The 18036-nt window shown below is 40.3% G+C and overlaps 1 protein-coding gene across 1 annotated transcript in view; it reads right to left on the bottom strand.

Moving 5' to 3' along the window:
• Positions 1-18036, bottom strand: part of LOC149451620 (dynein axonemal heavy chain 11-like) — a 590344-nt gene that overhangs the window by 276745 nt on the left and 295563 nt on the right. The window contains exons 41-42 of the mRNA XM_089690376.1: positions 17871-18033; positions 3175-3298 (exon numbers count right to left, since the gene is read on the bottom strand). Of these exons, the coding sequence (XP_089546502.1) occupies positions 3175-3298; positions 17871-18033 (287 nt within the window). The remainder of the gene's footprint in view (positions 1-3174; positions 3299-17870; positions 18034-18036) is intronic.

The raw sequence follows: 18036 nt of genomic DNA, 5'->3' as shown, positions 1-18036 counted from the left end.
CACAGGATGGCACTCTCTGCGTGGGGCGCTGCCACATCATGAATGATCCTTCAGCTTAGAGAAGGGGCAGCAGAGGGGAGGTAGAAAGGACAGAGGAAGATGCTGGGTGTCTGGGACCAGTGTAGCAGCTAAGCTTCCTCTCATTCCAGTGTTCCTCTCAGACTCAGTCCCTCACTGCAAGCCGGCTGGCTGCTGCTGATCACTGTGCAGTTCCAACCCTTCTCTTCCCATTTGTCAGCAGAGGCGGAGCTGTGTCTGTGGAGGAAGGTAATGTCTGGCTGATGTCTCGTGTCTGTGTGAGTGTGAGCTGGCTGGCCGGACACCCATCACGTGCAATGTGTCAGTGAGTGATGACATCATCTCGATCCCACAGCCTGCTCTTCTAGTGCCTGCTGATCTGTGTCAGTGTTGGTGATGGTGTGTTGTGTCGGATCTGTCACTGTGTGGGATCGCTCAGTTAAGCTGCCTGCTGTCACAGCGTTTTATCTCCCCCCATTGCCTGGGGAATTCTAGCTTTGGATTTGTCAGAATGTGGATCCATCAATCATTGTCCACTCACTGCAACTGTCACCCTGCCACTGCTAGCCACAGATACAGTCCGTCCGTGACACTGATTTTGTCTTTAATATTGGTGCTGGTGGTATCTTAGGCATTTATTTTTGCATATTAAAAGAAATTTAGCAGTTTCACATTTTGTTTATTTAATATTTTCTACAGTTTTTTTTTTTATTTTTGTTGCGAGTTGCTAGTCTTGCCTATGGAGCAAAATAGTCTAGCACCAGCCCTAGGTGCCCAGAGAGTTGATCCATGGAATTGCAATGTCAGATACAACTTAACAAATACACTATATTATCAAAGGTTTCTGGACACCTGACCATCACACCCACAATATACAAGTTTGTTAAATATTCCATTCCAAAACCATGAGCATTGATATATAACTGAACAACACTTTGGGGCTATAACAGGTTCCATTGGATACACCTGCACTCAATTAGGAAGGGGTGTCACATACAGTAATTTTTGCCATACAGTATGTGAGATTATCAGGTATCCGCAAACTTTTGATCATATAGTGAATATCCATACAAATACAATGTGTGAGGAATATGCCAAAATTAAACATTGCAGTCTAGGGCTTTGAGCATTCCATCTTATTTAAAGAGTTTAGCAGAAATATTTAATGTGATAAATTTTGTGTTGCTGTGCCTTTAATTGTATATTTAAATAAAAACATAATAGGAAAGTGATCGCAGACTCCTCCTGGAACAAGTAAAGATAAAAACCTATTAAAAAAATAAATTCATAATAAACCAAATTATTGCTGATTGCAACTCATTATATTAAGCAGCTTGTTTGTCTTGTGTCATTGGGGTGACTTGACAGCGCCTATTACAAATCTGTACAAGTGACCTTTCACATTTGCTGATGAAGCCTATTCAAACCCCAATGCCCTGGGCTCATTTAAAATGTGTTATTTCTCAACTGTTTTGATCATGATCATATTTATCAGGGTTTCATTCTCCTTTTTTTTCCCTCATCCGCTGTCTATTATCTAGGAGCATGACTTTAATCTTATACATGATTATTAATATCTAATATGGCTTGCAATAAATGCAGTCTTAAAGGAAACTAGTCAAGGTAGACTTAAATTCACCTTACTAAAATAGGCTGTATTATATTTTATTGCAGCTCTGCATGCTTATGCAAATAAAGGTATTTACTAGTGCTATTAAAGCATAAGTTTATTTTTATTTTATAGGATCAGTCCACCCAAAAATCATATATCTGTTATCAGTCAACTGAGTCAGTTGTCTGCTAGCTTCTTATATTTTTAAAGCCTCATACACACAATGAGAATATCTGACGAATGCTCATCAGATGAAGAGATTAGAAAGAGTTCAGAAAAGTCTCGTACAACAGAATACAACTTTGGAATTGATGTTGTATTGTAATGTACTCTTGTGTTTCTGAGCATGCATGGTTTAGGTTGCTTGTTTTTTTGCGGATGAACACTCTGATAAAACAAAAATAGTTTGTTCTGGTATTGTATGAGAAAAATTTCCATGCTTCTCCCTTCCGATAATTTTGCATGAACTGTCATGATTGCCTCTCAAAAGCTGTGTACTAACAATTAGATGATCAGACGATCACTTCGAAAGAAGTATTTTTTGTCCAATCTTCTTATCTTGTGTATTAGGGTCTTATACTGTATATCACTGTGTTCAATATAAAAAGTGAAGTTTCTTCTCCTCAGGCACCAATCAGCAACATGCTTATGTTGAAAGTGTGAACCTGATTGGTAACTGTAAAGAAATAAGCCCAGCTCTTATTAAGAACAGATTGATACATCAATCCTTTCTGTACCCTCCCACTTTAGATCCCTTTGCTCATTCTGAAGAAAAAAAAAGGCAGAACCCCCAACTGCCACAGTACTCAGAAACATAGAAACCAATTTGGTTATTTAGGGTAGAACTACAACCAAAAATAACAGCAGAACTCAAGTTAAAAATACTGAAGTCAAAAATTGATAGCCCAATAAAAGAATTTAAAAAAGCCACATTCACTGTAATACTCACGTTCAAACCAAAGCCATGCAACACAGTACTTATTTTCCATCACAATATACCCTCAGTCTGAGGGCCAGCATCATTCAATCTACTTCCTCTGAGCCTAGGCTGGCATGGATCTGCCTCCAGCCTGTGATTTGTCAGTGAAAGGAGAGCAGAACAGTGATGAGCTCTGCAAGAGGCTAATACCAGCCTAAATTCAGGCACTTACACTCTGCTTGCATTTAAAAAATACATTTTTATTTACATTAGCAGCATGTATCTTAGCTCCTACTGCTTTTGCACCCATTCCTCTTGCTAAATTGCCCAAAGCAGCCAACTGCCTACCCCTCGGCCACCAAAAAATTAAAATGTTAATTTTGAGAGGACTAACTCTTTGAAAGTAACATGTAGCACTGTCCAAACAGTTAAATTTTTCATTACATGACAAAAATTAAGAGTATGTAGTTACTGCTATTCAGTGTGCTTGCTGCATAATTAAACTTTATGCACCAAAGTTGCATTGCAGTGTGTTGAGCTTAGCACTCTACAATAACCCCCCGTCAGACTTGCTATACAGTGATGGGATCATGGGATGACTCATTTGAAGAATAATTGATAGTACCTGATGCCAACATGTCATTGATTAGAACAAGGAATCGTTCATCGGGTATCTGAGCATCTGTGTGTAGGAACACGGTGCCAATATTCTTAATTCCCACTTTGAAATACAAGGTAGCAATATCACTCTGCAAAATAAATGAATTTATATAGAAAGAATTATAAGTACATAAAAACAAATGAAATGTCATTAAAAAAGTAAAAGAAAAATGGGGTACTAAGGAATGACCTTATATTTGGGATTTGTGATGGAAGACACGTAAATACTGTAGATGATTCTTAAAAGGTTCTGCTGTGCTTTGCTCTGGTTAAGGGAAAGGCTTTTTGTTTTTTTTTGGCCACCTTAGTATAACCTGTTTGATTCTGCTACACAAAAAATTAAGTATGATTATCATATATGTTCCATGTAGCAGGTGAGATATATAGTATCCTCACAGAAGTATTGATTAACTGACTTAAAGGATAAGTTCACCTTTTTTCTGATATATGTTTCACATATTTATTACTGTTCTTGTTGTTTTTTACATTTCTCAGCTCAGCTGGGTGTTTATTATAGGTTGGCCAGGTGTTTGTTACTTGATTGTGTTTTATTTTTTATATACGTTTCACATATAATTTGGATTTAGTGGCTCAGACAGTTTCCTTATTAACTATTTACTTTATTTGTTTCACAGATTTATTAATTTACCCATTGGGTTTGATGCTCAGGAGGGTGTTTATTTATTATAATTTTTGGGACATTAGGGGGCAGCGCAGCACTATTCTTGGCAAATACAAATCCCCACAGCCTTAGCGGCTGTCTGCTTGTAGTTCTCAATGAACTACCATGGTATTGTGGAGTGCCCTGGTGGTTAATTGAATCTTCCTGTCAGTATATCTGGTTGCCCGTACATCCCGTATGGGCAAGCAGATATACTGACAGATCTGCTGATCGCTGGTGCAATGCTTTACAGGCTCCTGCAGCAAAAAAATAATAAATGCACATTTTTTTACCTGAATAAAAATGTGCATTTATTTTTTTTTTTAGCAAAAGGTGAACTTATCCTTTAATTATGAGTCTTTCAGTCAGGCAGCAGTGGGTTTGAAAATCAAAATTGTCTCTGTGTCTTTAATGTATACACAACGGTTGAAAATCAGTGTGTTTTTCTGTGTCGGTAAAGACAAAATGTACTATAAAATACAGTGCCTAACAGGAAAGAGTGGTTGTGCATTTAGGTGTTACATTGCACCAAAAATGAAAGCTGGCGAGAGGGAGAGGAGGAAAACACAGCTTTCAGCTGCTACAGGGACAGCCATACAGGATATTGTTTCCTGTAATTAACCTCCGCTGCACTGATCACCCCCTCCAATACAGGAACAGATTCCTCCAGCTTTTGGGTGGGGCTTAGGCACCCTAGTTGGGGACACTTAGAATTACATTTACCATATCCTCATTCTAGACAGTAGTTTGCGGTCATGCAAAATCAGCATTAAAGCACAACTCCAGACTTAGAGGCAAGCAATGAATACAGTTAACCTTCTAGCAACCCGAGGCTAACTTGTACTGTTAACACTAAGCACTCCAGACACCACTACAGTTAGAAAACAGCACTGCCCAGGTGTGCAGCATTTAGGAAATGGTACTACAGAGCCTGTAATGGTGTCCACCAACCCAGCAATTCCTAGCATCTCCCTCCCAATGACATGTCCAACTGTTGCTACTGGATAGAGGGAACGCATTTCACTCTGTAACTACATTCTTGATTTCGCTGTCTCAAGAGCTCTTCCTACATAACATAACTCTCTTGTGACCTTCAGGCTAGGTCCCTAGGTACACTGCGCTGTGGATCCGGTCCCAGTATGTGGGGAGCCGGCCTCTGGGGAAGGTGCCAAGCACTTAATCCCCTTCACTACCAGAGTAACCATCACGCTATGCCAAGTCACCCTTTCCCTGACTGGTTGGTTGCATTTAGCAATGATGCATGTACGGTTGTCCCTAGCAATGGCAATATAGCCTACACTAGATTGCAAACTACATGCTGGATTAAAATATGATGTATCTACTCTAATCTACAGTCCCCTTGATGTAAGCCATGTTCTTTAGATATGCCATGCAGTGCACCCCTTTGAGAGACTTCAGACCAGGCATTTAAAGGAACAACAAACAGTATTTACTGAAGGAGTTAAGGATAACACAGGAACATTTCTCAAGCAGCACCTTCACACACATTCTTGTACAGAGTTCTCTCAGTGCCCCATAAAATGACTATAATTTATGCAGATAGCAAGTTAATTAAAGCAGTCCTTTCAAGACAAGAGCCCATCCAGGCAATAAATTCACAGAGGTAGCAAGAAGTCCCTTTAGAGTCCATAATTGGCGGTAATCCATAAAGGCAATAAGTCCCTAGCTATTAGCTAAGAGTCCATGAAAGTCCTCAGGTTCCCAACCCCATAGGGATCCTCATATGGCTCCCCCAGATAGACCAACAGTAACAGCCTACATCATTTCAGTGAGCCTTTTTTATGTTTATCTCTAGAAAATTGGCGAGAAAATCTAGTCAATCAATTTCTAAGATCCACCACACGTCTACATTGTAACAATTCAGTTGAGAAACAGCACAGTGAACCTAGATAGCTGCAGAACATGAGTCAGCACAGCAGAAAAACTTTAACCCTTCTGCAAGCACCTGCCTACTAGCTGCCCGGGCCCCCCCTGCTAAACAGATGGGGCCTGGGCCCCATACAGGAGGCCTGGATGTACCTCCTTGTCGGCGGTACTGACTGCCAGCCCTGAGTCTGTGGAAAAAGCAGGAATTGTACTGCAAGGTGATCATTTAAAAAACTTTCAATAACAGGTCATCAGGAATTGCCAGTGATTGCTGTTGCCCTTGATTAAGAGTATAAGGTTGTCTCTAAGGTTGCATTCACACTTCAGCGTTTTTTAGCTTGAAGATCCAAAAAAGCTCAAATTTAAAAAATCTGTTGTTCACACCTGACTGCGTGAACAGGCACTATAGAGAACAAATGATTTTTTGAGTTTGAGTGTTTTTGGAGCTTTGAGCTTCAAACTACAAAACATTCAAGTGTGAATCACTTCAGGCTCCACTCTCATAAGAGATATAAATGTTAGCAAACAACTGGGGAACAGACAGAAGTTTCCTAAATATATATACAGTTGTGTTCAAAATAATAGCAGTGTGTTGAAAAAAGTGAATAAAGCTCAAAATCCTTTTAATAGCTTTTATTTCCATACACACAAATGCATTGGGGACACTACACATTCTATTCCAAATCAAAACATGAAGAAAAATATATAAAATTTGTGTTGTTCCTGTAAAAAAAAATTGAAGAAAAGTGAATATTAGACTGTTTAAAAAGATAGCAGTGTTTGTATTCTTCTTTATAAACTCAAACATTCACTATATAAACTGAAAAATGTTTGAAGATTTTGCTTTCCTTTCAATCACTTAATATTTTGTTGTATAAGCACTGTTTTTGAGAACTGCTGTACATCTGTGTTGCATGGAGTCAACCAACTTCTGGCACCTGTGAACAGGTATTCCAGCCCAGGATGATTGGACTACATTCCACAGTTCTCTATTTCTTGGTTTTGCCTCAGAAACTGCATTTTTGATGTCACCCCACAAGTTTTCTATTGGATTAAGATCCGGGGATTGGGTTGGCCACTCCATAACAACAATCTTGTTGGTCTGGAACCAAGATGTTGCACGTTTACTGGTGTTTTTGGGGTCGTTGTCTTGTTGGAACACCCATTTCAAAGGCATTTCCTCTTCAGCATAAGGCAGCATGACCTCTTCAAGTATTCTGATGTATTCAAACTGATCCATGATCCCTGGTATGCGATAAATAGGCCCAACACCGTAGTATGAGAAACATCCCCATATCATGATGCTTGCACAACCATGCTTTACTGTCTTCAGTGTACTGTGCCTTGAATTCAGTGTTTGGGGGTCGTCTGACAAACTGTCTCCGGCCACTAGACCCAAAAAGAACAATCTTACTTTCATCAGTCCACAAAATGTTGCGCCATTTCTCTTTAGGCCAGTCAATGTGCTCTTTGGCAAATTGTGACCTCTTCAGCATATGTCTTTTTTTCAACAGTGGGACTTTGCGGGGGCTTCTTGCAGATAGCTTGGCTTCACATACTGTAGGCATCTTCTAATTGTAACAGTACTCACAGGTAACTTTACACCTTCTTTGATCTTCCTGGAGCTGATTGTTGGCTGAGTCCTTACCATTTTGGCTATTCTTCTATCCATTCGAATGGTAGTTTTTCGCTTTCTTCCACGTCTTTCAGGTTGTGGTTGCCATTTTAAAGCATTTGCGATCATTTTAGCTGAGCAGCCAATCATTTTCTGCACTTCTTTATATGTTTTCCCCTCTCCAATCAACTTTTTAATCAAGGTACACTGTTCCTCTGAACAATGTCTGGAACGACCCATTTTCCTTTAGAATTTCAGAGAGAAATGCACTGTAACCAGCATGTACAACATTTGCTGCCTTCCTTCCTTCCTTAAATAAGGGCAATAATTGCCACCTGTTTTTCAAAGTATGAATGACCTCACTAATAGAACTCCACACTGCTATTATTTTGAACATGCCCCTTTCAATTAGTGATTCAATTACACAGAATCAGCAGCATGCATGTCATGACTGTTGGATTTCTATTACTCTATTACACCTGCTAGTAAATTATTTGCCATGTAGAAATATCATTTCTACCAAAAACAGTGATTGATCAGGTTAGTGATGTCTGACTGCTATTATTTTTAACACAACTGTATATTGTATTGACCTCAAAGTCTATATCTGGCCCTACCTGTCACTGCTCATGCTATCACAATGGATGCTGTTCATCCCTTATCACATCAATAAAGTTAAATTAAGAAAAATAAAAACAAAGTGTAAAATAAATTTAACCACTTGCCCTCCAGAGGATTTACCTCCCTTCCTGACCAGGCCATTTTTTTTGCGTTACAGCACTGCGTTACTTTAATTGACAATTGCGCGGTCATGCAACGCTGCACCCAAATAAAATTGACGTCCTTTTTTTCCCCCACAAGTTGAGCTTTCTTTTGGTGGTATTTGATTGCCTGTGCGTTTGTGATAAAAAAAAAGACAATTTTGAGAATAAAAACTAAACTTTTTGCTATTAAACATGTCCAGTGTAAACATTTAAGAAAATCAAATTTCATCATAAATTTAGGCCAAAATGTATTCTGCTACATGTCTTTGTGAAAAAAAAAATCCAAAAACATGTAAATTAATTGGTTTACGTGAAAGTTATAGCGTTTACAAATGGCGGTATAGATACTGGATTTTTTTTCTTTTTTTACTAATAATGGCGGTGATCACCGACTTATAGCAGTACTGCGGAACTGTAGCAGGCATTCTGACACTGGAAGGGAACTAACTTGGTGTTACTGACATCCCCAGTGACACCAAAACAGTTATCAGTGCTAAAAAAAAAGCACTAACACTGTACTAATGGCACTGGGCAGGAAGATGTTAACATGAGGGGCGATCAAAGGGTTAACTGTGTGCTGGGAATGTTTTACTGGGGGGCGGTGTGTTGATACTTCACTGTAAGGACACTGCTCTGGATGGCTGTGCTGTGCCTGAGCCGACAGGGAGGAGGACTGTTAGTAAACAAAGCAGCCCTTCTCCCCATCAGACATGGTGATTGACAGCCGCGGCTGCGAACACCGGCGCTGGTAGGGAGCGTGCGCCCCCTACCTGGAAATGCAAAATCACATATATATACGTGATTTTGCACACCCCTGCTGCCCTGTAGCAGTATATCTGCTATAGGGCTGCAGGGATGTGGTTAACCACTTCATGTCTGGACACTTTTACCCCCTTCCTGTCCAGGCCGATTTTCAGCTTTCAGCGTTGTTACACTTTGAATGACAATTGTGTGGTCATGCAACACTGTACCCATATGAATTTTTTTGCATTTTTTTAAGACAGATAAAACTTTATATACAAATGAAAAAGGTAAAAAAAAAAAAGAAAAAAAGTGCTTTATTTTGCAAATAAACAATCTTTCTTCATAAATCGTGGCCAAAATGTATTCAGCTATCTTTTTAGTAAAAACAATAACCCAAATTAGTTTATAACCAAAAATTATAATTTTGAAAAACTTTTTTTTACATTTTTATTTTATTTTTTTTATATTATTACTTATGTTTTTTTTTTTAACATACTGTCACCCTAGCAGTACAGTGTCACCATTGTGACACTATACTACTTGTGGAAGGTGATGAAGATTTTTCTTCTTTTTTTACACTGATTGCTTTTACACCCATAAAGGCTGTCAAAGCAATAATTTCTCCTCTCTAGCTGCATTCTTGCAGCCATTGAGAAATACTGTGTGAGCTGTGATTGGTCACAGCTTGTCACATGATAGAAGGCTGTTGTGAATAGCCTTGTACCATGTGATCTCTGTGATCATTCACAGATTTCAGACGTAGTAAGCAATGATGTCAGAAATGACATCTTGCTTACTATTGTTCATGTGATCACTGATTGGCTAATCAGATCACATGATCGGAACCTCACACAAAGGTCCCGCACGGAGATCGGTGTTCTTCCGGACACAGCAGGCACCAGATAGCGGTGCCGCGCACTCCCAGGGAGTGCGTACAGTCCAAAATGGCAGGCGCCGTTTATGAACGGCAACCCGCTCCTGCACTGCCCCCGTCTGGCCGTTTATATACATGGGCTGGACAGGAAGTGGTTAAATAAAAAATATTATAAAATTTTAGAAAATGGAAAATGCCCCAGTCCGCATGTTTATGTGCATATGTGAATGCACACCTAGGTTCCGCATGCATATATATACAGTGATTGCACCATGCAAGTGAGGTATCACCACAAATGTCAGAATGAGAGAAATAATTCTAACACCAGTGCTAAACTAAACTCATAAACTGTAAAGGCTTTTAAAGTGTCGCCTATGGGGATTTTTAGGTACCATAGTTTGTCTCCATTTCACAGGCGTGCAAAATGTTAAATCCTGACATGTTTGGTATCTAATTACTCGGTGCAACATAATCTTTTATATTTTACAAAAAAATTGGGTATTATATTCAGTTTGTGTGCGCTAACATGCATTAAACTGTATTTTTTCCTGAAAATTTATGTTTGACAAACAGCTGTGCAAATATTGTGTCACATAAAAAACTGCAACAACAACTGTTTTATACTGGAAAAATTCAGATTTTACATGTATATGAGAAATGTCAGAATAGGCCTTGGCAGAAAATGGTTAAAAGAGTTATAACCCTCATTTAATCTATATAAAATGGAAGAAAACGTTTTTTCTATAGTTCTACTTTAATCCCAACGATTAACGATATCAATAGGATTACAGAAGCATAAAGCACTGGGTGACAGAGGCCAAGGTGGCAACAAGCCGATAATAGCTCAAGAGCTGTACAACAGTCAGAAATTATTGTGAAAGTACACCTTTCATGGAAGACTTATGTAGGATGCCAATGCCCAGGAACTAGCATTTACATAAGGACTGCAGTTACAGTCCTCATAATAGTGCAAAATCAAACATATACAAGTTACTCTTAGCAGTTTCCAGTAGGCTACCTGTTCTAAGCTATTTAAACACGATCTTTCATTGGTAACTATAGCATACTGGACATTATTGCACATTGCAGTATTTAACTAAAAGATGAAACACCAACTACAACATTTGTATGTCATTAGCCATGGAACACATGACTTAAAAATCACACAAATATCAATAATTAAAAGACTTCAGCAACTAATCTTTGTTTCATTCCTTTGTGTGATATGCACTGAAAAAGTAGTAGCTGGACTCTTACTTTTTTAAAAGGGACCTGCATCATTTATGGTGTTGGCCTACCCATAATATACACTGATCAGCCATAACTTTGTGACCACCCACCTAACATTTAGTAGGTCCCCTTTCTGCTGATAAAACAGTCCCTTTGCATCTCCATGCCATTGAGGCATGGACATCACCAGACCTCTGAGGGTATGCTGTGGTATTTGGCACCAAACTATCAGTAGCAGTTCTTTTAATTTCTGTAAGCTGTGAGGTGGGACCTCCATAGATCAGACTTGTTTTTCCAACACATCTCACAGATGTTCAATTGGATTGAGATCTGGAGAATTTGAAGGTCAACACCTCAAACGCAATGTTGTGTTCCTCAAACCATTCTTGAACCATTTTTGCAGTGTGGCAGGGTGCATTATCCTGCTGAAAGAGGCCACAGGGGGTACCATTTACATGAAGGGATGTACTTGGTCAGCAACAATATTTAGGTAGGTGGTATGTGTCAAGTAAAATCCACATGAATGGCAGGATCCAAGATTTCCTAACAGAACTTTGCCAAAACCATCACACTCCCTCCACCAGCTTGCCTTCTTCCCATAGTGCATCCTAGTGCCATCTCTTCCCCAGGTAAGCAATGCACACGCACCTAACTATTCAAAATACTAAAAACAATTTACAAAGCCATCCACAGCTCTGCCCCAAGCTGCATCACTAACCTTGTCTCAAAATACCAACCAAATTGTTCTCTTCGCTTACCCAAGACCTCCTGATCTCTAGCTATCTCATCAGCTCCTCACATGCTCGCCTCCAGGACTTCTCCAAAGCCTCTCCTATCCTCTGTAATACCTTACTTTAATCTGTTCTACTTTATCTTACTCTGTTCACCTTTAGGCGATTTCTAAAAACCCTTCTGTTTAGACAAGCCTATCCTGCCTCCACCTAACAACTAAACTTTTATTTTCTCCATCCACTCATCCCCCACAGTTATTACCTTTTGTATCACTTGACCCTCCCTTTTAGATTTAAGATCTAATGAGTAGGGCCCTTGGATTTCTTCTGTATTGAAATGTATTGTAACTGTACTGTCTGCGCTCATTTTGTAAAGTGATGCACAAACCGTTACCGCTATATAAATCCTGTATTATAATAATAATGTAAAAGGAAATATGATTCATCAGACCAGTCCACCTTCTTCCATTGCTCCATGATCCAGTTCTGATGCTCAAGTGCCTATTGCAGGCTCTTTAGGCTGTGGACATGAATCAGCATGGGCACCCTAACTGGTACACAACAGACATACACAACAAACTGCGATGCCCATTTATTCTGCTTTCAACACATTGACTTTGGGGACAACATGTTTACTTGCCACCTAATATATTCCATCGACATTCAGATGCCATTGTAACAAGATAATCAATGTTACTCCTTTAAAGGGTATTGTAAAGGTGCCATTTTTAAAAATTAAAATAATAAACATGTCATACTTACCTATTCAGTGCAATGGTTTTGCACAGAGCATCCCCAGTCCAAATCTTCTTGGGTCCCACGCCAGCGCTCCTGGTTTCTCCCCCCTGCCAAGTGCCCCCATAGAAAGTCGCTTTCTATGGCGCACTTGTGCGGGCTCGCTCTTAAGCCACCCTGCCTGTGTTTATAGAACAGCCAGCGTGACTCAGCCCCATCCCTCTCTCCCTTGTCATAGTGTTTGATTGACAGGAGTGGGACCCAATGGCTCCCATTGTTATTGATCTGCCCAGTGAGGAGGGTCATAGCGGGGAGAGTTGCTCCTCTCATGCTAATCACTGGATCGAGACCAGGCTTAGGTAAGTATAAGGGGGGTGAGGGGGGATCCTCTGCAACAGAAGGTTTTTTTACCTTAAAGTGTGAGTTCACCTTTACAGAAAATCTGAAACCCCTCCCCATCAACCCTGGTCCGGCTGTACCAGTGTCCTGCGATCCCCCGCTGTCAGACACTGGGACTTAATACCTCTCAGCATGTATGGACAAGAAGCATTGCAACTGGTCAGCACCATCACATGGGTGGAGCTGACGAATCAGAATCCATCTAACCCGTCCTGTCAGCACTGCAAAGAGAGGAGAGAAATTCAGGAGGATTTCAAATCCCCAGTGTCCCGGTGCCTGACAGTGGGGGATTGCGGGACACTGGTAGAGCAGGGGGCCCAGTGTAAGGTCACCTTAGAGATTTTCTGTAAAAGTGAGCTGACACTTTAATGCAGAGAATGCAATAAGGTAAAAACCTTATGGCTTTAGAACCACTTTAAACTTTCAGTGGACATAAAGTTACTTATGATTGGTGTATATTTTAGTTTGTGGCACCTGCCAGCCAGCCAGCAAGTTCATTCTAGAAAATAGAGGTAAAATCACTATATTTGAGTCCTCCCATCCACCCACCTCTCAAAATTATTAAAACATCAATCCCCATGCTGTGTTTACAGTTATTTTATATTATGCAGAGTTGATAAGGAGTAGTGAGAATCCACAGCAAAGTGAACAGCATTTTCATAGCTACAGTGTCAAGAACCTGCTACTGAAATCCCTCAGAAACTAACCAAAAAATGCAGGCCAATTAAACATGCCAAAGCTAAGTTTTGGGTGGGCTGACCCTTTTATAAAAAAAAAATAATGATGTATTAGGATAAATACATCAGTAGCCGTTTTCCCAGCTTACAAATCAACAACTAGGAGTTATGAATTAAGCTCTATCTGGTAACAAAGTTACCATGTAAACGACTGGAAACCATGGCAACTGTTGCATCCCTTCCATCAGCTAGTGGAGACCTCTGCAGCAATTAAGGATGAGTTAAGAAATTGGTTTATTTGTTTTCTGTAATTGTGGCGCTGCTTATTCTGCGCTGACCTGCAAACTGTTTTGAAAAACAATATTTGCAAATGGATAATTAAGCAAAGAATTACTTTCAGGCATTATTTACACCAGAGAAGTCTCGTTGCCACCATTTTAATTGCACTGAAGTGCTGAAAATTTCATTGTTTGTGTATAATGATGGGAAGGAATGCTCACCCGTTTGGTGCTATGAAAGCCAGTGAAAAATGTGTCCATAGCATGATGCAAATTGATGCAGTACATCAGAGGCTTGGTATATATTATCATGAATTTTATTACAAGTGAATTATTAGGTATAAACTGTGGTGGATTAACGTATAGTATATGTAAAACCTAATTGTTAAATCTCATGTAAGCTTTAACATATTAGCTTCAACATGCAAAAATATTTTTTTATATTTTTAACCTCTTGGTGTCTGGGCCTAGACGACGAGCGGCTGCACATTTGCGTTCTATTAAAAAACCACATATGTGCTGAGAGCGCACGCCCTGCACGCTCCCAGCACACATGTTCGGTACTCACGGAAAGGTCCCAATCTCCTCTTTCGATTGGGACCTTTCCCAATCATGTGACCGCCGTGACAGCGAATCAGGGCGGTTACATAACCCTAAAACCCCACCCCGCTTCCCGGCTTCTGGAACCCTTAAAGGGCCAGGAGGCGCTGGCGCCAAGGGGTTAAATATAATTTTTTTATTAAAATAATACCTTGTGATCCTCCATTGAAGATCCTTGTTCAGACACTTCCTGTGATAGGGTGACAACCTTCTGTCTCTGTCAACCATTTGTGCTATTTATTTGTCACCCAGTCACGTGGACACTTTATATGACCAAGGCCATGACTTTCAGCAAACAGAATGATGGAACAGGGGCACAAAACATAACACACTCATCTTTTCTGGCTCTACAGCGTGAAGATATTATTAAAAAGAAAAAAGCACTACATGCAAATGCAGGAAACTCCCCTTCTCTACATTAATATTACATGTCTTCTTTTTAGGCTTGCTGAAGCCACTGCCCTGCATAGTTCTGGCAAATTGGGATTCATGGAATACGGTCATTATTTTTCTTTTTGAAACCTCTCCTACTCTTGAAACCTAGAACATTTAACACTTGCTATATGGGGGTCAGAAGCCAGAAACTACTGAAATGTCATAGCTGACCTCCAGCCTAATCCATAGTTAATGAATACTGTTTTACTTGACAATTGATTTGCATTTCTGTACACCCAGTCCTGAGATTTACACAGCTCTGCCAAACATCACAGCCATGTTGATGTTCTGGTTTTTCTCTATTTCAGTAATGTGATACAGTTACGCCTCCTCTCTGACCCCAGTCTGTGCTTGAACAATGAAGGAGTAGCAAAAGACCAGTGACCTCTTCCCTCTGCTGTCTCTCCTTTTGTTCGCATGTTCTTACATAGGAAATTAATTTATTCATGATCCCCCAGGAGGCAATCAGATATTCCCTGGATCAACTACCCCTGGTGTTATTACCTCTAAATGTTAGTTTCTAATTATATTTTGTGTGTTTAGGAATGCATCCAACTCCAAATTTACGGAGCTGGCCAGAACTAGTTCTTGAAGGAGTCTACACATTTTCACAGCTCTTACTGTGAAGAAGCCTTTTCGTATGTAAGCTGCAGACTGTCAGCTTTAATTTGAGGGTATTTACATCCAAATCAGGTGAATGGTGTAGGAATTACAACAGTTTGCATATGTGCCTCCCACTTGTTAGGGGACCAAATGTAATGGGACAATTGGCTTCTCAGCTGTTCCATGGCCAGGTGTGTGTTATTCCCTCATTATCCCAATTACAATGAGCAGATAAAAGGTCCAGAGTTCATTTCAAGTGTGCTATTTGCATTTGGAATCTGTTGCTGTCAACTCTCAAGATGAGATCCAAAGAGCTGTCACTATCAGTGAAGCAAACCATCATTAGGCTGAAAAAACAAAACAAACCCATCAGAGAGATAGCAAAAACATTAGGCATGGCCAAAACAACTGTTTGGAACATTCTTTAAAAGAAGGAACGCACCGGTGAGCTCAGCAACACCAAAAGACCCGGAATACCACGGAAAACAACTTTGGTGGATGACCGAAGAATTCTTTCGCTGGTGAAGAAAACACCCTTCACAACAGTTGGCCAGATTAAGAACACTCTCCAGGAGGTAGGTGTATGTGTGTCAAAGTCAACAATCAAGAGAAGACTTCACCAGAGTAAATACAGAGGGTTCACCACAAGATGTAAACCATTGGTGAGCCTCACAAACAGGAAGGCCAGATTAGAGTTTGCCAAACGACATCTAAAAAAGCCTTCACAGTTCTGGAACAACATCCTATGGACAGATGAGACCAAGATCAACTTGTACCAGAGTGATGGGAAGAGAAGAGTATGGAGAAGGAAAGGAACTGTCCATGATCCTAAGCATACCACCTCATCAGTGAAGCATGGTGGTGGTAGTGTGATGGCGTGGGCATGTATGGCTGCCAATGGAACTGGTTCTCTTGTATTTATTGATGATGTGACTGCTGACAAAAGCAGCAGGATGAATTCTGAAGTGTTTCGGGCAATATTATCTGCTCATATTCAGCCAAATGCTTCAGAACTCATTGGACGCCGCTTCACAGTGCAGATGGACAATGACCCAAAGCATACTGCAAAAGCAACCAAAGTTTTTTAAGGGAAAGAAGTGGAATGTTATGCAATGGCCAAGTCAATCACCTGACCTGAATCCGATTGAGCATGCATTTCACTAGCAGAAGACAAAACTGAAGGGAAAATGCCCCAAGAAGACAGTTGCAGTAGAGGCCTGGCAGAGCATCACCAGGGATGAAACCCAGCGTCTGGTGATGTCTATGCGTTCCAGACTTCAGGCTGTAATTGACTGCAAAGGATTTGCAACCAAGTATTAAAAAGTGAAAGTTTGATTTATGATTATTCTGTCCCATTACTTTTGGTACCTTAACAAGTGGGAGGCACATATACAAACTGTTTTAAGTCCTACACCGCTCACCTGATTTGGATGTAAATACTCTCAAATTAAAGCTGACAGTCTGTAGTTAAAGCACATCTTGTTAGTTTCATTTCAAATCCATTGTGGTGGTGTATAGAGCCAAAAATGTTAGAATTGTGTTGATGTCCCAATATTTATGGACCTGACTGTATATATATATATATATATATATGTGTGATTACAATGCCTCTGTTCTCAGCTGCATAAGGGTCTTAGAGAACTGGGGGATGGAGACTGCAGGGGGTTGTGTCAGCAGAAGGGAGAGCACAGCAGTACACCGATCTTCCCCGTCCAAGAGGTGTGTAAGCACATGTTTGACCAGCGAAGTACAGGCAGGCTGTGCTTCCAAGTAGAATGCAAAGAAGAAAACTGACCATGCTGAGATGGATGAGCTTCAATGCCTAATGTGTTCAGTTTGAAATAAAAAATCAGGAGGATTGGCACGATCACCAGGGATTGCACACAAAGAAAGCAATGCAAAAACATGATACTTTTTTCATACAAGTACATAGTACAACAGACACATATCAAGAACATGATATAGTGGGATACACTTTAAAACAGAACTACAGTTAACATGCACTGCGTGGATTAACTGCTTGTTTTGTCCAAGGGCTCAGGGTAAAGGTATACTTACCCCATCCTCCAATCCTCCAGAAACCAACCCTCCCCAACGGTGGACTTTTCATGTCCAGAGCCAGTCTATGGGCGTGATGACATCAGGAACAGCCCATTCACAAGACTGATAGCATGAGCAAAGTGGACCAGTCTTGCGCTCGGAGGATCAGCAGATTAGGTAAGCATATCTTACCAAACCCCTAGACAAAAACGAGCATTTAACCCATGCAGTGGGACTGTATTATTTTCCCAGAGTTCTTCTTTAAGTCAAATTCACATTCGATAACCCTTTCACTAGTTATATTTAATCATTTTAAAAGGGCACCCAACTATATTGAATGGTAGTAAGTATCCTATGCATTAAAGATCTTGTATGATGTATGTCTTACCCGGAGATCATTGATACTGTAACCTTTACGAAGAGTTATTTGGAAAACTTCAAGAGAGCTTAGGAAAGCAGCCAGGCGACATAAGCTTTGCTTGCCACTACCGCCAACTCCAATCAGCAGAGCATTTCCATATGGGAACTCCAGAATTCGACTGATACGGCAGCTG

Source organism: Staurois parvus, unplaced genomic scaffold, assembly GCF_062004578.1.
Source record: "Staurois parvus isolate SC_StPar_1 unplaced genomic scaffold, SC_StPar_1.0 ptg000530l, whole genome shotgun sequence".
NCBI classification, from domain to species: Eukaryota; Metazoa; Chordata; class Amphibia; order Anura; family Ranidae; genus Staurois; species Staurois parvus.
The sequence above is the reverse complement of the archived record's forward strand: the minus strand, read 5'-3'. Positions and strand labels throughout refer to the sequence as shown.